The sequence below is a fragment of the Belonocnema kinseyi genome, chromosome 2 (genome assembly GCF_010883055.1).
Source record: "Belonocnema kinseyi isolate 2016_QV_RU_SX_M_011 chromosome 2, B_treatae_v1, whole genome shotgun sequence".
Classification (NCBI taxonomy): domain Eukaryota; kingdom Metazoa; phylum Arthropoda; class Insecta; order Hymenoptera; family Cynipidae; genus Belonocnema; species Belonocnema kinseyi.
In genome coordinates, this window is record NC_046658.1 from 22,420,636 (window position 1) to 22,442,668 (window position 22,033).

General features: G+C 35.4%; 1 protein-coding gene across 1 annotated transcript in view; it reads right to left on the reverse strand.

Annotated features, from left to right (window-relative positions):
- LOC117182597 (transcription termination factor 5, mitochondrial) overlaps positions 1 to 22,033 on the reverse strand; it is a 194,315-nt gene that overhangs the window by 51,598 nt on the left and 120,684 nt on the right. The window contains exons 5-6 of the mRNA XM_033375691.1: positions 18,048 to 18,466; positions 17,733 to 17,954 (exon numbers count right to left, since the gene is read on the reverse strand). Of these exons, the coding sequence (XP_033231582.1) occupies positions 17,733 to 17,954; positions 18,048 to 18,466 (641 nt within the window). The remainder of the gene's footprint in view (positions 1 to 17,732; positions 17,955 to 18,047; positions 18,467 to 22,033) is intronic.

Sequence of the window (22,033 nt, forward strand, 5' to 3'; positions counted from 1 at the left end):
GTTCTTCTTGACTTCGAGAAGCGAACCATGTTCGTTATCGAATTTTCGGCACCAGCTGATAAAAACATCATAGCCAAGGAGAATGAAAAGAAAGGGAGGTATCGAGACCTTATAAGGGAGTTGCAACGATTGTACCCGGAATATTCTGTTAAACCGATCGTCCTTCTCATCGGCGCTCTTGGAGGTGTCAAGCTTTCACTTGCTAATGGCCTAAAAAGCATCCCTGCGTGTCAACAATATGCTAGAACATTTGCGGGAAAAATGCAGAAGGCGGTTGTCCTTGGGTCTAGACCTAGACAATGTGAAATGTTGAGGTGTCGGTCAAAAAACTAGCTTACACGGCGATCTATTAGAAGCTTATGGATTTCACCGGGAACGGGTGCTAGTGTGAAAAATTGTACCCGCTCCCAGCGAAATCGCGGTAAAATTTGAGCCACAACCACGTCTCACGACCATGAGATCGGAATCAATACGACGATCCGGCAAAAGTTTCGTGCACCCTGAGAACACGGAGCGATCCAAGAACTACCGCCTTTTGCATTTTTCCCGCAAGTGTTTTAGCATATTGTTGACACGCAGGGATGCTTTTCAGGCTATTAACGAGTGAAAGATTGGCACCTCCAAGAGCGCCGATGACAAGGACGCTTCTCGAAGTCAAGAAGAACCATGTCTGGCCTCGAGTGTGCAACAGAAACAGTTGTCGAGAATATAAAGTTCCAGTACATGTGGCACTTCCCATTCTCGACAATTAACTCGATTTCCCTAGGAGCGTTTAGAGGAGTGATATTAAGGTTAATGCCGTAAGAGTGACAGAGATGGTAATAAAGCACTCTTAGTGCCGCATTGTGCCTTTGAATGTAGGTAGTTCTCGCATGAGTTGGACAACCAGATAGTATGTGAGTTAAATGCTCGGGGTGTACATGGCACGCCCTGCAGCTATCATCGGGAATGCCTTGGCTCAAAATGTGGCGAAAGCATGTTACGGTGGAAATGACACCCTCGTGACATGCAAAAATGAAGACTACTTTGCCAGACTTTAATCCGAGTGACTTAAGGAAAGCAAAAGTTAGATCACACCCCTAAAGCTGAAGTTAAGTCCGAGTGTTTCAGCAACCTACTCTGACGCTTTGTACAAAAACGCTCCTTTGCCCGCGTCTTCGTGCTTCCTGACCATTTTCATTTTCAGGCAAAAAAATTATTTAAACAAATTCCATTTGTTTAAATAATTGAAGATTAAATAACCAATGATAATAAATATATCCACTAAACCAATGTTAATAATTTAAGTAAAAAAATACGGCAATACAGTATTCAAAAGGTCGATTTCAAGAAAAATTGACATTTTTGGTTTTAAGGGTAGTTTTCAGGTACTCGTGGGGGTGTGTTACGGGTGTCAAACCCATATGTCTGATAGATTTGCGAATGTACGTGCTATACCCAGAATAATCTTGTTGTGAAGACATTCAAGACTCAATATTCGACGACTACCCTGACGGCGTGAGATGTAGATTTACGGAAATATGAGGTGAAAATACGGGCCAACTGCTGATGGGCTAAAGGAAAATTCTTCCACCAGAAGATCTTGATGCCATCTGGTCCCGGAGCAGAATAGTTCTTCATAACTCTTAATACTTTTTTCACCTCCTCGGTAGTGATGGGTGGGCATTCTTGAACAGGTGTTATGAGGGCATCACGCAGCTCCTTAAAGCTATTTATATTTTCTGAGTCTTCGTCCAGTCTATACTGCACTTAGTAGACTTTTCTCCAAAATATTTTGACCTCCTGTGGTTTGGAGGGGTGGTCGACAGTAACTGGAGGGTCTTGAAATATCTAGATGGGTGAGAGAGAAATTGTGGGTTTTCTCTGAACCACCTATCTCTCCACTCTAGACTTCGCTTAGCGTCAGATAGTATCCGTGTTCTCGCAACAATATGCTGCCTAATGGTCAGTATATTTCACTTGTCAAGTGTGTGATAACGGATCCGGAGTTAGCGCGCAAACTTTCAAACCTTGGCTGTAAAATTCCTTCCAGATAATATATAGTAAATCACACACTGAATGGGGGACGCATACTGCCTCGCCCAGCCTATCTTTATAGAGACTTGATTCATTCGTCTTTTTGTCTTATAATCAACCGTCGGTTTTGCTTTACGGTTCGCATCGGCCAAAGCTCTCGCTGCATTATACACACAAAAATTGCTAGTCCAGAGGTCGGATTCTTCGGAAAAATGACCACGAAGCTCGTCATCCATTTTAGCCAGATCTTTTGGCTTGAGAGAAACATGGGTGTTTATGTTTCTCCGGGTCATAAAGCATCACTCTTCCTCTATCGGATGCCTGCCCGCGGTTGGTATTAGTGTCGCCTCTCTTTCTCTGTTGCCGGCTTGTTCTGGCTGTCGGAGAAGAAACCCTCCGCTTACATAGCCCCTTTTTTGGAGAAGTTCGGCATGGTCTCGCAGACGTTGGGGCGAAAAGTGCGATAGCTTTAGTTCTCTCTCGCTTGTTTAGTAAACTCGGCATCATAGACGCGACAGATTTTCAAGAACAAAACAATGGACGAATGGTTTCGTGTTTCTCATGCGGTAAGGGCGGCCAGAGCCAGTCGACGGGACCGTTCTCGGTGGTGTGGCGGAACACCCACATAGGCACCATACTGATTTCCGATCAATTCTCAAGAACGACCGAAATATCCAAAAATATAAGTTTTACTTAACAAGAATGTTTCTCTTTTTGTGTACTATGTATATGTATGTATTGAAGCCGTTTAGAATATTTGTTAAAATAAAAATAGAATAATAAATTCGGAATGGAAGACCAATATTTATATTACGCTACTGAATGACCGCTCATGAATTCATAACCGAAAGAATGATATGTATTTTAATAATGTAGCTGTTACATTAAAAGAGATCTAATTGAAAGAAAATGGATAATTGCGTGCGCATTCATCAATGAAATAGAGAGGATGAACGGGTCTGATGAATGGAGAGACCTACACGATACGAGGACTGATCGAGGGAGAACACTCTTCACTCAGCACCGCTACGAGCAGCTTCTTCTGCGAGGCCGCGAAAACGAACTCGGTACTCGTTCGAGATAAATTAATAGCATTCCGTAGGTTTGAAAAGAGATTTTTCTTTCCTGCTATGAACGTCCAGGATTTAACAGGGGAATAATATCCTTGAGTAAAAGAATGATTATTAAGTGTAAGAAAAAAGATTATACGAGAATGATAAATTCTTTTAAATTGTTCAAATGTTTTCACATATTTTAAAATAAATTAGAATTGTCAATTTTTGAGAACAATGAATAAAGTTCGTATTCAACCCGTTTTCATTCGGGAGATTAAGAACCTGGTCTATAAGGTTCGAAAATAATGACAAATACTTTTATTTGATTGAAATCTGTGCCAGTGAAAAATTCTTTATTTGTCAGTGTTCTAACATTTTTAAAAATTTGAGTAGGATTTTCAACCCGTTGTCATTCGGGAGATAATTCCAAATGAGATTCTAGATTCTAGAATGCCCTAAAATCAAGTGAAGACGATTCACTAATTTCAATATGTGGATTTTTGAATTCTGGGAAAATCGAATTAAATCCCAGAATGATATCAAAAATCCATAACTATTTGGAAATTGTATAAAGCTTAAAGAAAAGAGTAAAAACAATTAAATTTAAAAGGCTAAATCCTGGACAGTCAGAATTAAATTAGCCAGGGTTAGACAATTAGGATTCAATAGAGGGATTTCTTAGATACAAAAATATCTTGAATGATTAGGCCGAAGATTTTAATTTAAAGCTTGAGGAAAAGCTACATTAATTTTAAAAGAGAAATTCTCCTTTCGCTTCTGTGATCCCACATATTCATTTTTATCATAGAAAAAAAATTAAAAATTCAATTATAATTAGAGTCTAATAAAATATTTACTTTCAGTTGTAAATTCTATCAGGAGTGGTGCCGATGCAAATATTCGGGACCAATTTCCTGAACAGAGAAAATAAGATTCGTTGAGAAATCGAACAGTTTTAGATACATTTCTATAACTACGATGTAGCGACACTATTGAATTAATAAATCATTAGATAATTTTTTATAGAGAATCCAATTTTACTGAAAAAAAATTTTTTGAAAAATAAATAACGTCGAAAAGTTAAATTATGTTACAGTATGTATAGATGTATATTAGGTTGGCTCAAAAAGGCTTTTATTTTTTAGAGGGCAACGATCCCCCCAATTTCATTCCAAAACCGAAAAAAGAAATTTCCTAATTTTTTAATTTTTTTTTTTTATTTCAACAGGTGCCGGGTTTGACTTGAAATTTACCATGTAAAATGCATGGGAAAAATCACTTTTTTGAGTTTTTGAAATAATTTTTTAGGGTTTGAAAAAATGTGACGGAAAAGTATGGGGGCCTGTAGAGAATTATCTAACGAAGAATTTAATGTATCATATATATGGATATGAAACCCCTTACACACCCCCACGAGCACCTGAAAACAACCCTTAAAACAAAAAATGTCAATTATTCAGGAAATCGACATTTTGAGCACTGTATTCTTGTCTTTTTTTACCTAAAATTATTAATATTGTTTTAATGAAGTATTTATTATCATTGGTTGATTAATTATTAATTATTTAAACAAATGGAATTTGTTTCAATTTTTTTCGAACAAAATTTTTTTCCCTTAAAATTATTAGTGACAGTCTAGTGGAATATTTGATAACATTGGTTTATTAATTTGTATTTGTTTGAACAAATGGAATTTGTTTAAATAATTTTTTTTTACTTTTTTCCCTAAAAATGATTACTATTGGTCTAGTGGAATATTTATTAACATTAGGTCATTCATTTTCAATAATTTAAACAAAAGGAATTTGTTTGAATAATTTCGTTTCGATTTTTTTTTAAATAAAAATTATTACTGTTGATCTAGTGAAATATTTATCAGTAATAATTAATAAGCAATTAATAATTAATTTAATAATTATTAATTTATCAGTAATATTTAAGTAATAATTTTGATTAAAATTTTTTCTTCAATAAAATTAATCAAACATGTTGATAAATATTCCAGTGAAGGAATATTAATAATTTTTAATGAAAAAATTATTTACAAAAATTCCATTTGTTTCCACGGTTGAAAATTAATGAACTAATGTTAATAAATATTCCACTAGACCAATAGTAATAATTTTGTAGAAAAAAAACAACATTTCGAAAAAAATGGTTTAAACAAATCCCATTTGTTTAAATAATAAAACATTAATTAACGAATGTTAATAAATATTCTACTAGACTAATAGTAATAATTTTTAGGGGGAAAAACGAATTTTTAAGGAAAAAAAATTATTTAAACAAATTCCATTTGTTTAAATAATTGAAGATTAAATAACCAATGATAATAAATATATCCACTAGACCAATATTAATAATTTAGGTAAAAAATACGACAATACAGTGTTCAAAAGGTCAATTTCAAGAAAAATTGACATTTTTGGTTTTAAGGGTAGTTTTCAGGTACTCGTGGGGGTGCGTTACGGGTGTCAAACCCATATGTCTGATAGATGAAATTCTTCGTTAGATAATTCTCTACAGGCCCCCATACTTTTCCGTTAAATTTTTTCAACCCCTAAAAAATTATTCTAAAAACTCAAAAAAGTGATTTTTACCATGCATTTTACATGGGAAACTTCAAGTCAAAACCGGCACCTGTTACAATAAAAAAAAAAGAATTAAGGAATTTCTTTTTTCGGATTTGGAATAAAATGTGGGTGGGGTCGCTGCCCTCTAGAATGCAAAAAAATTTTGCCATGCATTTGTGGACTCCCCTAATATATATGTATATATTTGTTTCCAATACAAGCCAATTAAAAAATTTAATAAAAATGGAAGGTGGAATAAAATGTATGCATGTATGTTTCGGCCAACGACATATTGTCGATAGCATTCTCAACCGCCGAGAAAATCGTGTTGAGTATGTCTTTATTTATGTTACAATAAACTTAAATAAGTATTTACATAATTAAAATATATCAGCTGAAACGACAGTAACGACTGTGTAACGGCTCTCCAATCTATGCAATGCATTCCTCAAGGAATCAGAACATAGCTAGCGTGTTTTGATGTATTTTTGCGTGTCACTAAAATTTAAAGAAAATTTATTTGGCAAAATTATTAAAAACGAGGGACTTAAACGAAAAAGAAAATATAAATTTTAAATAATTATCTGAATAAGCTCTTTTAACTTGACATACATATCTCCTTGTTTGGGTTGTTTGAATAAGAGGAAATTGTGTTCATTTCCAAGAATTCAAAAACAACTAAGCTTATGACTTTGGCACACGATAGTAACGGGTGTAAAAGGACAAACTGCTTAGAACGGTATTTACTTATGTTCGGTCTTAACAGTTCTAAAGCAAGTTCTAGTACTCAAAGTTAAAAGTCATAACACAGTCTTTACGATGATAGTACTATGAATGGCGGTCAAAATACAGAATTATAAAACGATTTGAATCCCGTCTATCCAAAGCCAATCTGAAAGAGGAGTAGAAAGAGGCAAACGCTAAACTTCTAAACCCCCAAAACAAACCAAAACCAGACGAGGAAAGATTGTTAGGACGTGTGCATTATGGGAGCGAAAACGACATTAACGAAAACGACAGGAAGACCAACGACAGTCAAACTGTCACGAACGAACCTGCAACGAACGACGGTGAGGGAAAGGGGAGAAACGACAGTGTGGCCACTTCATTGGATGACGGTAACGAGGGTCAGCGAGGCGCCGCGACGGTTCGAAGCCTGAGTTCGATCACGCACAGATCGAAGTTAGAATCCATGAAAAGATTAAGAAACTAGAGAAAATGATGTTTGTAACGATGAACCTACACACTAAGACTCAGGAAAACCTAAATATGCGGCTCAAAATGCGAGAGGCTGATCAGGTCGGGGTGAAAGGGCCTACAATTAAATCTAATGTGACCCTTTCTCCAAACAGTAGCCTTACATATACGTCACCAACCACAACAAACGACAGTACCCCTGTTGGCAGTGACACGTGCACTAGAATTAGTAACGAGAGTTTAAAAAGAACAACTGAAAATGACAGTTTAAATCGGAATAAACCCGTAAAACAGTCATTCATACTGAAGAATTTAATTTAGATGAACTTTTTTTGAACATTTTTACGAGTTTTTAGCTTCTGAGTTGAGAGTTACCGATCTGTTACATATATTACACACGATAGTTACCCCACCTGAAGGTATCGATACAAAAAAGAAAAACACTTTTTCAAAGTTCGAGATATTATAATTAACAGAGTAGACAGATTTTACCATACTAAAATATTACTTCTTAAAGATACTGTTGAAATTCTAAAGAAATTACGAGAGCTTAAAAGATGTGAAGTAAGTACAACGAGTGTTAATGTCGGGAAACAATTGTACTCAATTCAATATAATACGGGCCAGGAAACAGCAATGAATTTTCTAGAACGCTTTGAAGAAATAGTGACAAATCACGATACAATTTTATGATCTTACCCCGCTAACTGACGACGAAAAACGAGACGCTTTTTAGAAACCTATAATATTTCAGTTACCTGAAATTCAATCAATTGAAGTTATGACTAGAAATCAAACAGGTAAAAAAGTAACAATAATAACAATTACAAATAAAACGAGAAGTACGACGGTTATCTGTATTCGAAAAATAGAAAACAATTTAACAGTAAAAAGAACTTTCAAAACAAAAAATTCCTTAAACGAAATGGCTGCGATGCTAAACGATATGTGAATAAACACTACGACCGCGAAAAGTTTAACAAAAATAATAATCCTGATCATTTCCGCACGGGGACTAGCAATTGTCCTAAAATTCACTTCGCGAATTGCCAAGAAACAACTAATAAAAATATGTGTTGTCTTAGAAATACAATTTCAACGTCCTGCCTAAATAGCTACGTTAAACATCACAGAAAGTCGTTTCCACCCACTAGTTGTCACGGGAAGTTTATAGACAATGATTACTGTACTCGCAAACAGGTGAATCAAAACGTTAGGTACGTGACCTTTATTGTCGATTCCGGGCTACGAGCGCCTTAGTAATTCGTAATGACAACAAGGGCGTGAATATCTTTAATCCTAAGACTGACAAATCATTAGTGACGGGTACGTATGTCAGTCCTTATTGGCTAATTGAATTTGAAATAAATAAAAAGAAGCCCATCTCAAAGTCCAACCTATTGCAAGCAATCGCGATCGAGTCCAAAACCACAAAACGACAAACAGATAACAATCTAGATATCGAGGTAGTGAAGCCCATAGAAATGACTGCTGGAAAAATGAGCGACACCGTAGGTCCTTTTAAGAAAGACAGTATTTCATATATCAGAAGTTAAGTTGTTGACCAGGGGTAATAATATTCTTGTAGATGGAAGTCAATTACTCGTCAGTTTATTGAAATTATGTCTGAGAGATTCTTAGTACATATATGGTAGACGTTTAGACTGTACGTCGACAGCCCTCATCAGTATAAAATACTTATTTTTACGAAATTTTCACCTGTATGTTAAATTTAATTTCTTAGTTACTGAAATGACTCCGTATGCTGGACGGACTTAAATGAAGATTGCGATTATTGATGACATTGAAAGGATGGCATGTGATAAGTGTGTGTTTTTCAATGTCAACAATAATTTCAATCTTTGTTTAAGTCCGTCCAGCAGACGGAGTCATTTCAGTAATTAAGAAATTAAATTTAACATACAGGTGAAAAATTTCGTAGAAATAAGCATTTTATACTGATGAGGGCTGTCGACGTACAGTTGAAACGTCTACCTTATATGTACTGAGAATCTCTCAGACATAATTTCAATAAACTGATCTACAAGAAGACAGTATTTCAGAAACGATAGTCAATAATGTTTCTAGAGAAAAAGAGCAATATAACGATAAACTATTTTCAGACTTTGAGACTCTAATAACACACCGAAAAATAACAAACCTAGACGAATTACCCAAATTCGACGTGACTAAGAACGACAACTGTCCAATCTATCTCGACAACCATAGGATAAAACACAATAATTCCATGCTCTGGCACGCTCGCATGAGTCACACGTCGATTGTATACTTGCGTGTACTTGATTGCGAAATTTTCGCAATAACTAAGTTATCAAAATTGCCTTTCCGAAACGAGCGAACAAAAGCAGAACGAACGTTACAAATTATACATTCTGATATAATGGGAAAAATCTTTCTTGCTACATTCCCCTACGGCTACCCATATATTTCGGTCTTTATGGACGATTTTTCACGACTAGCTCTTGAATATTCAATGAGAAAAAAGACAGAACGGGTCACTGTCTAGAACGGTTCATTAAAAGTTCACGAAATCTACTCGGTAAGGACGAAATATTTGCTACTTGAGATCCGATCAAGGAACAGATTATATGGGCGGTTACACTAACGACGTGTTAATTCATGAGGGTATTGAACGACAGTCTGCTTGCTCAGATACACCACAACATAACGGAGTTTCTGAAAAGTTTAACCAAATCTTGCAGAAAAAGCTACGAGCTTTTCTATTCGATTCCAAGCTACCATCAAATATGTGAGACTTGGTTCTGGGACCTACTGTCTATGTATATAATCGTACCCCACATAAGTCAAATGACTTTAAAGAACCTCTTGGCAAGTTTTCCCCAAATTATCATTACGATATAAATCAAATTCAAAGATTCGGCTGTCTGGCTTACTGGGCGATAACAAGAAAGCCAGACTCGAAGTTTTCGGTGCGAGCAGTTCGCGGAATCCTAGTAGGTTATACCTGATCCGGGTATGTGTATTTAAATCTGGAATCCGGCAAATTCTTTGAATCACGAAATCGATTCCTGGATCGAGTCAATCAACTCATGACAAGATTATACAATTTGAAGAAAATGACAGTATTGATAAAGACGACAGTGCGGTTTCGGAAACGGAGGGAGAAGAGATTAAGAAACAAGGTAGACCTCCTAAGCGACAGTTAAATACGGAGGGAGAGAACTCTAAAAAGAAACAAAAGACAGTTTAAACGATGGGACAAGAACCTTATGGCACTAGAAGTCGGAAAATTATAGACACGAGTATTGCTAAATTCTTTCACAGAACGACAATTTCGGACAATTATCAATTCCCAACAATAGTGAAAGAATTTACGAACACTAAAGACATTACAAACGATGAAACTCTATACTGTTTACATGCGACATTAAATAACGATCCTCAAAACTTTAAACAAGTCATAGAATTCAAAGAAAAACACGAGTGGCTTAAGGCTATTGATGAAAAGTATAAATCCTTAGAAAAGTTCGAGAAATGGACGACTGTAATTCGCGGTAATTAACTTCAAAAGTTACGAAGTATGTCAGCTAGATGTCAAGAGTGCTTTTCTAAAAGGAACATTAGAAGACAATGTGTTTATGGAAATTTCCGATGGAATGAAAATCCCTGAAGGATTACGACGGTCCAAGGTATCTAAGCTTAAAAAGCTATTTACGGCATACGAATTAGTCCTAAACGCTGGGACAAAAAGTTAAAAGAAGTTCCTAATTTTCTAGGATTAGTTAACGATGACTATGATCCCTGTCTCTTCATTAATAACTCAGGGATATCGAAAGTCATTTTACCGATTTACGTAGATGACATACTCTTAGCTAGTAACGACAGTCAAAAGTTAACAGAAATCAAATCAAGACTTACGACTGCTTTTGAAATGTCAAATTTAGGGGAACCTAAAAATTACCTAGGTATGAACATATGCAGAAACAGAGAAACGAGAGTTAGAACTATAACTCAGGAAACCTATGTAAACAAAATACTAATGAAATTTGGTTTTAACGACGAGTTCCCACAAAATATCACAATGATTACTCGACAGGTTTCCAATCAAGAAAGACGACAGAGAGAAAACGACGACAATAACATACTAAACAAGGAAAGTCTTGAATTTCCTTATAGAGAGGCAGTAGGGAGTTTGCTATACCTAGCTGGTTCGACCCGACCTGATATAGCTTACAATGTAAATGTTTTGAGTAGACATAAATTAAATCCTACTGAAAACGAATAGAACATAGTTAAACGATTGTTTGGGTATTTAAAGGGTACTAAAAATATAGGTTTAAAATTACTAGGACGACGGGAAGACTCGATGGTCTATTCAGACGCCAGTTTCGCGGAATGTAAATCCTCAATTTCGACTTGTGGATATGTGATACGACTGTTTGGCGACATGATCTCATGGAGATCAAGCAAACAGAGCTATGTTGCTCTGTCAACGTGTGAGGCCGAGTATGTAGCGATTAGTCAGGCTTGTTAGGAATTAATTGACATAAGCAAGTCTTTGATTCGAATAACCAACAACAGTTTTCTTCCTGACATGCTCAATTGTAACAATAAAGACGCAACCTTTAAAAAGCCAACTGGTGGACATATTGAGTAAGCCTCTTTGTTTCGAAATCCATAGTAGACTATGTAACAAAATTGTAAACCACGAATGTTAAATATATATTATATTCATAAAAGATTGGATTACATTGACGAAAGTAACGAAATTTACGACAGGTTGCCTGATTGATCTAATTAATTGACTGAAATTTAATTTTCAGGGGATGAACGCTAACGCGACGGGCTGATGACCTACATACGACTGGTGTGACGACTGTGTTATTTTAATGATAAATTTGACGAATCGTTAAATCAACGAAAGAACGACTTGCATAACAAGCGACTAGTCTTGTTACACTTATTGACTGAATTTTAATGAACTATATAAAACATTTTACTGTCGTATTTTATTAATTTTGTCACTAGTGTCAATCTCGGGAGGGAGTGTTAGAGTTTAAGTGTGGCGCCATCTGCTCGCTTGACTCTACTTTCTCTGTACGGTGCTGCCCTCTAGTTTATCTCTCGTGTTTCGGACAGCCCGAGCTGAGCCTTATGAACGAACGTGTAAAAGGCGTTGTATCTAGCGATTCTATTCTTATTAAAGTGCTTATAACCAAATAAAAGGTTTTTCATTAAACTCTGCTTCCCAATCCAACTTACAGAATATCAACACAATCAGTCTGTTTCATAGGGTTCTTAAAAACCCCTATTAGTGAAAAAGGACTGTTGCGAGTTGTTGGCGCTAATTATTACTTTTTTTTGATTTTTTAAGTAGAAATTGTTTCTGGCACATAAAAAACAATTTCATACTGATAATTAGATGTTTACAATAATTGTTTAAAGCAATTTTACCATAGAATAGTTAAAATGTCGACGTTTTAAAAAAAAAATTTACTTATCCAATTTTTGATTAAAAGCAGGTAATAGTTTATCAATGTTAACAAGTGTATTTGTTTAAATAATTTGTTATTCTTTTTGATAAAATTTTTGTAGAAAAATGCTAGAAGAAAATTAAGTGTTTAAACAATGTATTATTATTAATAATATTCAACTTGAATAATGCTAGAAAGATGCGATTTTTCTTAAATTTCTGTCTTTTTGTCAAATTTTTAATTGTGGTGGAGCAATAATTCATTCAAGATAAAAAAGTAGTTGTTTAAACAATTTATTATCATTGTTCATAATATTATCTTTGCTGAATTGGTAGAATATTGCGGTTTTCTTCAATTTTTAACTGTTTGTCTATTTTTCATTAGGCGTGACTTATTAATTATTTAAATTTAGCAAGAATAATTGTTTAAACGAATTATTACTCTCAGTGACTATCTTCGTACATATCAAAGCCTGATAGTTACGGTTTTTTCGGCAATTTTTAACTTTCTGTCCCTTTTTTACTTAGCAAGGTGATAATTAATGAAAATTAACACAAAAGTTCTTTAAATTTTAATATTTCTTGTAACTATCTTTACTTAGATAAGTGCTAGAATGTTTTGGTTTTTCTCAAATCTTTAACTTAGCATCGCTTTTTTAATTATGAACAAATAATGACTCAACCTCAACAACAATTATTTCTCAAATAGCATTGTTGTTTTAAGTGAATTATTGTCGCCCTTTTCCCAATGTTTACAAAAATAATTTAAAGAAAAAAAGCTATCTTACACAAGAGGCAAAAACAAAGAATGGCGTAATTAGGAGTAGGTGGAAGGACTATAGGTTTTCAAATGACGTGTAAGAGTTTTGTTTTGGATTACAACAAGAAGTTTATTGCAAAGAGTAAAATAAAACTTTGGAATTGCAAATATTGTAAAATCAGCCACCCCCTCCCCTCCTGTCCTGGAGATAACACGTGTCGACGATGAAAAAAGACATCTAAAATTAATACTAAAAAGACTGGAAACAATTAATTGATTATAGCATGTCACTAGATCAGGTAGACTTTCTGTAGTCAGAAAATTGCTTCCCGTACTGTGTTAGCACTTGCAGACATATTCTTAATGATATGTTTTATTTCAGAAAAGTATATTCACAAAAAAGAAAGAGATTATTTAAAATATAGTTTTCTCTAAAGTTAACTCATTCTTTGTTAATAGATAAGAAGGTGAAGCAAAGTTAAATATTATAGAAAAAACAACAACTTTCTAGCACTTATCTAGGAAAAGATAGTGACAAACAATTATTAACTGTTTAAACAACTTTTTTGTTAACTTTAATTAATTATTACCTACATAAGTGAAAAAGGGACAGAAAGGTAAAAATTGCCGAAAAAACCGCAACTATCAGATATTGATATGTATGAAGATAATCATAAAAATGACGTTTTTAAATGATGTTTTAACCGAAATAAATAAAAAATATACCATAAAAAGAGGAAAATTTCAAAAATTGATTAGGTACGACCAGGCATACGGACTATAAGCAAAGATGTAGAAGGTTCGTACTTAATTCTAGAAGAATGCTTTATAGTTTTCCCCCGCATTTAAATGAGGGGTGGAAACTTTAAAAGGTCTTACATTAATATGGGTCGCTTGGAAGCGGGTGCCTTAAATATCGGGGTCATATATCTCTTAAACTTAAGACTATGTTGTCGAACCGTTTGCAGTTTAATATTTAGGAATTTGCAATCGTGTATGTTACATTCAAATATTTAGTACTTATATTACTGTTTCCTTCTATTTTATTTGAATAACTGTACAGTTTAAGGCAGAATTTTTTGTGTATATATTAATTATATTTTTTAAACTGTGTGAATTTAATTTCAAGGCAAAAGATCCACTATGCATTTAAATCGTACAATTAAAAATAATGCTGTAAAAAGCTATCAATAAAAAGTTTGTAACATTTAAAAATGTTCAAGCATTTTTATCTAATTAATCTTTTGCCTGTCAAATTGCGCCACTATTTAAACATTGAACTTCTTTAAAGTATTATTGAAATTTTTTCCAATATATGTATCATACGTTTAATTTCGTTTTAAAATAATATAAATCCGTAAAAGTATATATCTATTATAGCTACAAACTGTATATTAATTAATACCATCTGTAACTGATAAAAATATGTTATAATTGTCAGCTGGTGTCGAAAATTCGATAAGGAACATGGTTTGCTTCTCGAAGTCAAGGAGAACTATATCAGGCCTCGAATGTGCAACACAAACAATGACCGTTTAGCGGAGCGATATTAAGGCTAATGCCGTGCTTCCTGAACATTTCAAGTAGAGAGGGTCTCTTCCACTTGCGACTCTATATGTTGTACAGAAGACCCGATATCAAGGATCTGAGCTCGTTCTTCATCAATGTAACCACTCCAAATAAACAGAGTACTACCGGGACGGCATGCATGTTCACTGCAGATACTTTGTTCCTCGTCGACAGTTCGGAAGACCAAATCTGCCGGACGAGACGTTTGTATCTGCTTCGGAGAGTGTCCTTTATAGACGTCACATCATGAATCGTTCAAAAATAACTAAAGCTAGATGTAGTTGCTCTTTATTTTTAGCATAGATATGAAAATTATCTATGTAAAATACATGAGTAACCATGTGCTTTCAATTTGCAGGTTTTCCGGAAAAGTATCCCTGGGAGTGGTGAGTTGCTAGAAATAGTGGCAATAATGTGAGGCGAAAGAGGAGTCGGCTCATGGTGTCGCCCTGACAGACATATCTTTGAAAGTTGACCATGTTAGATATCACACGATTTTTTCCAGATGAGTAAGTAAATCTGGTTTTCCAAAGCGGTATCAATCTTTCTATGCACCTCACGATGTGCACATGAACCTTTAAGCTTGTCGAAATACAGATAAGTCTAAAACCCAGGCCATCGTTAGGTCGTGCTGGTAGCACGCTGCATATTTGCACACACATCTATCGATGAGCAGGTTCGCCAGACACCCTGCTACGCTTTTCTTTGAGCCGCGCTGTTCATACATTCCTTGCCACACAGGTCTGATTGTCCGAAAAATCCGATCATTTAGGATAGCTCTGAAGATCTTATACACCATGTTCAGACAAGTGATTGGCCTGTAATTCTTCAGGTTAGGTAAGTTGCCCATTTTCGGCAGAAGTACTGTGCGCCCTTCCACTAACCACTGCGGAATCGGCTCTTCCAACTTTAAATATGAGGTGACAATACGGGCTAGATGCTGATGGGTTGAAGGAAACTTCTTCTACCAGAAGGTCTTGATAACATCTGGTCCCGGAGCGGAATAGTTATTTATACCTCTTAATACTTTTTTCACCTCCTTGGTAGTGATGGATGGGCATTCTTTCTCAGGTGTTATAAGGGCATCACACAGCTCCTTGAAGGTATTTATGTTCTCTGAGTCTTCGCCCACTCTATGCTGAACTTCGTAGACTGCTCTACAAAATGCTTCGACCTCCTCAGGTTTGGACGGATAGTCGACAGTATATGGAGGGCCTTGGTAGAGTCTAGATGGGTCAGAGATAAACTGTTGGTTTTCTCTTACCCACCTCTCTCTCCGCTCGGGACTTCTCTTAGCGTCAGATAGTATCCATATTCTCTCAACAATATGCTGCCTAATGGTCAGCAACTTTGACTTTTTAAGTGTGCGGTAGCGAATTTGGAGTTTGCGCGAATTTTCGAACCTTGGCGATTAAATTCCTGCCAGATGGTATTAGGCAATCGCACACTGAATGCGGGATGTGTACACTCTTGCCCAGCCTATCTTTGTGACGAGTTGATGTATTCTCCTTTTGGTCTTATGATCAACCGTTGGTTTTGTTCAACGGTTCGCAGCGGCCAAAATTATATACAGCAATTGATATTCCAGACGTCGGATTCTTGGGAAATCTCCACGAAGCTCTTCATTCTTTTCAGCCAGATCTCCAGGCTTGAAAGAAACCTAGATGTTGATATTTCTCCGAGTCATGAATCATCTGTCTTCCCCTACCGGACTCCTGCCCGCGGTTGGTCTTAGTATCGCCTCCTCTTTCTCTGTTGCCGGCTTGTTCTGGCTTTGGTATAATACTCGCTCCGCCGTTTAGCATAGTTTCGCAGACGTTAATGCGAAAAGTGCGATAGCTCTGTGTGTTTCTCGCCCCACAGAGCATGCAGTCGGGCCACGTAACCCTCTCGTTCAGGGGCCACAGTCGCTTAGTAGCACTCCAGCATGTCGTGATTGAGTCGCTCCGAGAGACTAAAAGCCTCGAGATTCTGCCGATCCATCGCATTGACTCCATCTTCATTGGCTCCTGCAGCTCTATAGTGGTCGGCATTGTAGGTCGACCCATTGTCGGGAGCCCTGCGCATTCTATTGCTTTGAACCGCACTTACTAGAACTATGTTTGGTGTTATTTTTGTTGTTCCCACGAGAAACTAGGGAAAGAGTAGAGCCCCTCATGCAAAGATAAGGCTGCGTACTCTGACAGGTCGCTCGATATGCCAGAGTCATCTTCGAAACACCTAACCCAGGTGCCATTCAGCTTTCGGCACAGTTTGAAACTTCCGCTTGCAAGGTTGATTCCTTCGAAGCCACCCCGGGAAAATTTTCCGCATCTTCTTTTCCAATTAGGTTTCTATTGTCATAACAAATATTACGTATGCGCCCCTTTTCTACTAAAAATAAAAGAGGTGGTGAAGTTAAGTGATTAATCTGCAAACGTAACAAGAACCTATTTGTGTTTATTGTAACTTATTATTAAATTACGGGCTACATAAAAGAAAATAAGAACTTCAGTTAACAGTTATTTTCTATTAAGTGTGTCGTAACAAAACAAATCATGTCGATAAAGAAGAATTTGCTCACTTGACCATTTACATATATACCTACACTTAGATTGTCTATATACCAAAAGGAACGTGGATTCAAATTTCCAGAAATAATCGCAACCTCTTTTTAATTATAAGATACTGCGGTTTTATATATTTTATATAAAAATATTATATGATACGCGTGGGGGTTGGTGATTCCTATTTGTGTGACATTTGCCACCCTCGCTTCGCGCGGGATGTGAACTTCACATTTGTGAATAATCACCAACTTCTCGCACCTGCATCATGATGCACTATTAAAATCTCGCAGATGTAGATCATTTGAATTTATGATTCAAAAGTTTCTGACTGTAAATCCCAGCGACCCATTGTTCCACTGCGCTGTCTGAACTTTGTACTTTTATTATTTTTTTAATTTGCTACGTTTCAGATGAACTATCTCTCTAAAATATTATAAGTGTTCGCAAATTGTTTATTTATTAAAAAGTAAAGGCAAAAATTGACAACATTTTCCCCAACTTTCCAGTTCAGTGGCCAATCTTAAAGTAAAATGTGAGATGATAAAAATAATTTATTACTTGTGATAAAGAATGATTTGTATATTGTTGCAAATATCGTCCACTGAGAAGTATTGCTTCAGGTATTGCAATGATTGAGAAATTTGTTGCAATGGAACGTGTAACCAATTTGGATTCTTTTGAAGTTCTTTCTTAAAAGCTGCACCTTGAGGCGGAAATTCGTAATCTAAGAAGGCTTCCACGTCTAGTCTATTCGACAAATCACATCCATCCGCATACATTCTAAATAATTCCAGTTTAACATCAATTAGTGTAAAATAAATTTTAAGGAACTTATTAACTCAGAAAAAATTTAATTAATTAAATAGGCTTTACCTTTGAAGTTGTGTTGTAGACGTGATTAGTGCACCTAAGCTCATGCAATTGAAGTTCATTGAATGTAAAAGTTCTAAACGTTCTTCGAGTTTATCGTAAGCAAAAATCAAATATAAAAATCTGGAATGATTTCGGAAGATTGTGAGAGCTGGGTTACTTAGTATATTGTTCATTCTTTCAATGACTATATCAGGACGTAAGGTCAAAATTCGCAAACATTTTAATATTAATGATCCACGTATCTCCATCTGTCGAAAATAAGCTAATATTGCCGTAATATTCTTTGCCTCATTATTCAGGATTCTCGGGCATTTTCTGGCAGCTTGCTGGAGACTTAAATCGCCAATGCTTTTTACGCTTTCACATATTCTCTTAATATTGTTGAGTTCATATCGCGTGACGCTATGATGCCTTCTAACCTGCACAAAAGAAGATGAGTTCAAAAATAACAGCAGATTATAATTTAAGAAGGTTTTTAACACTTTAAGTATCCAGTGACCGATTTTACATGAAATCGGGCAATCTGACCCTGGTGATGTCACGGAATTGTATGGAGCTGAAATGTATTGTTTTCTAAGGCAAAATATTAGACAAATATTTTTGGTTTTGTTTTTGATCGCAAAATTTTGTTCATGAACTTAGGGCTACATGAATATTCAGATGAATTATGTAAAAAATCACGATTTAAAACTAAAAGTTGTATCTTGGGAATCGATTGACCTAATTTTCCTTTCTTTGCAGGAGCAATTAGTGAGAGCTAAATTCTTTTAAAATCCACCAAGAAAATTTTTAAAAGTTTAAAAATATTAAATTAGCCTAAATTTTTCGAAAATAAAGTAAAAAGTCAATTTTCTCAAGAAGGCCACCCTAAATTTTTTATTTGTGTAAATTTATCGCAATGTGGTCAACATATCCTGTGAGTTTCGTCCTCGCTGAACTATTCCTTCTTATAGGAAAACATTTTTTTCCCGATTTTTTGTTCCGATTTTTGTGCTTCATCCCCTTCGAGGACACAGTTACTTCTTTTCATGGAAGTCTGGAGGCATTTGCAACGTATACTTTACTGTCGTTATTTTGTCTAACTCTAATTTCCAGACAGGGGCCTTTTGACTGCCAGTAATTTCTGGAACTTTTTTCCACTCTTTTTTCTTTTCTTCTCGAAAACAGGCAACTTCCTCTAGTGAAAGCGGTATTAGATTAATGGCGCAAGTATACATCTTCACTTTTACGACAAAGGATACGGCATCATCTATAGATTCTAGATGAGACTTCTTTAAGTTATAATTAGTTGCAAAATGTTTTACCAAGGCGCCAACGCCATCAGATGCTCCTTTACTACGGCCAGTTACCGAAAAGATCCACTTCTATAATTTTCACAATGCGATCCATCGTCAACAAAGCGTGTGCAGAATCATGCTTCTTCTAATCGGAAACTACCGCAAAACTTTAACTTTCAGCACTTCGATAGCAAACACAAGTAAATATCGATATCTGAACGTTTGTCGAATGATAAGTTCGAATTGCATCACACTGAATTGTTAAATTATTTCTTTAAGTAAAATGTGCAATAATAAAAATAATTTATTACTTATGATAAAGAATGATTTGTATATTGTTGCAGATATCGTCCACTGAGAAGTGCGATCTTTCTCCTCTTTGATTTCTCCTCTTTGATTTCTTCTTTTTGAATTTTTTTCACACATATGTGAATATTCGCTTTTTCTGTCCAGGTTGCTAACTCTTTGACAGAACTGTCAACAGAGGTTCTTCTCGTTTCTAAGTCACCTTTATTCCAAATCGCAAAAACAATATTATCTGAACCAGTTTCCGCTAAAAGTCCTACAGATTGAAGCGTAATTCCTCTAGCTCCTTGACATTTTTTGAAATCTTCAAGCTGACAATCTTCGGTTACAAGACAACACATCACTTTAGGCAAAATTTCAGCCCGAATATCTTTGATATCCGCTCAATACCTTCTCTAGTTTTTTAATCCAATAAGTAAAAGCTCAAAATTGGCGCAATAAATGAAAAGACATTCCTCTTTCAAATTATCAATTTAAACCCATTTCAGTCTCAGAATAAAACTTTGTTTTTCCAATTTTCTTTTATCATTTTCCTTAACTGAAATTACGTCGCTAATATTTGGGTTTGTCTGGTACAATCTACGTGAAGACTTAAATAATATTCTAATGCTAATTTCCCCTTTACATCACTCACAGAATATCCATTGTATAGTGTCAGGTGTGTAATATATTCCATTTTTAATCGGCAATATCCTGGATTTATTTATCATATATTTTGTTACTTTCCCTGCTGGAAGTAAATGGATAGAGTATCTATCTGTTTGAATAAGTTTCTATCTTTAAGATTGAAATGGAAAGAACAAATGTATCCATCTTAATCCCAGGTCTATCTCTTTGATCATTTCCTATCTTTTATCAAATCTTTAATCACCTCTATTATTTTGAATCCCAATCTTGCTATCCATGTCTATCCGACACTTATCTACATGTATCCTTTTCTTTCCACTCCCAATCCCTATCATAGTGTTTCTTTTCAAATGAATTCTTCACATATCCACGCCTATCTTTTTCTATCCGTTAGGCAATCCAAAATCGCGTGTTTCTTTTTCAATCCCTAGCTTCTTATCTCATTGAATCTTTTTATATCTTTTCTAAACTCTAAGATAGCCTTATCTTCTTAAATCTCATTCGTTCTTTCTAAGTAAATCCATAGCTTATCTACCTCTATACTTTTCTATCCGTTAGGCAATCTAATATTTCGTCTAACTTTTTTAATTCCTATTTTCCTATCCAAGTGAATCCATTTTTATCTCTTCTGAAATATAAGATAGCCCTATCTTCGTGAAGTCTTTAAATCTTGAAGTCTTTCTATCCAAATGAATCCTCGACTTATCCACATGTATCATTTTCTATGCATTGAATAATAACAAATTTCCTCTATCTTTATTATTGCTTATTTCCCTATCCAAGTGAATCCACTTAAATCGTTTAAGAAATATAAGATAGCCCTATCTTCGTGAATCTGTCTTTCTATCTGAATAAATCCACAGCTTATCCACCTCTATCCGTTTCTATCCGTTGGGCGATCTTAAGTTCCATCTATCTTTTTTAATCCTTATTTTAGTTTCCAAGTGAATCCATTTGCATCTTTTCTGAAATATAAAATAGCCCTATCTTCTTGCATCCCAATCTTTCTATCTAAATTAATCTTTCACTTATCTACCTCTTTCCTCTTCTATCCGTTGAGCAATAACAAATTCAATCAATCTTTTTTTATATGAGATAGCCCTATCTTCTTGAATCCTAGTCGTTCTATCCAATCAAATGCTCCGATTATCCACGCCTATCTTTAGTGACGCGCGATAGTTGACATGCTTCTCTGACTTTGAACCGGCAGGTTCCCAGCAGTTGGCTGACTGCACATGTTAGACACAAGAGAAATCATTTGCACCGCCTGTAACTGTAGGGTCGACAGACGTCTTAGCAGAGTTCGAACTTCGACTAGTAAGTCGTAAAGCTGGGAAATTTTGTTTTTAAGTATATAAAACCTTGCTAGTTTAATACTATCTTGCGGGAGTTTGGAATTAAAAATATAGTGTTATTTTCAAAACACATAAGAATACTACATTTTTGTGTGGATTAAAATGGATAGAAATCAAAAGGATATACCGTTGATAGTGGGTAATCTGGGATAGAAAAAAGAGGCATTTGTGAACAACAAAGATAAAATAAGATGGACATGTGAGCACAAGGGATAGAGTAGGGGATAGCGAAAGATAGAGTAGTGAACCCAACTAGTAGTACGAGGTGTGTTCAAAAAGTAAAGTGACTTTTCAATTTTCGCGGGCTACGTACATTCACGTTTTAAATTTTTTGTTTTGCTGTGTTGGTACACTCGTCACGATCATATGTTCACAGTTTTGACTATATAGCTCGTGTTGTTTTTCTGGCAGAGGCGTAAAA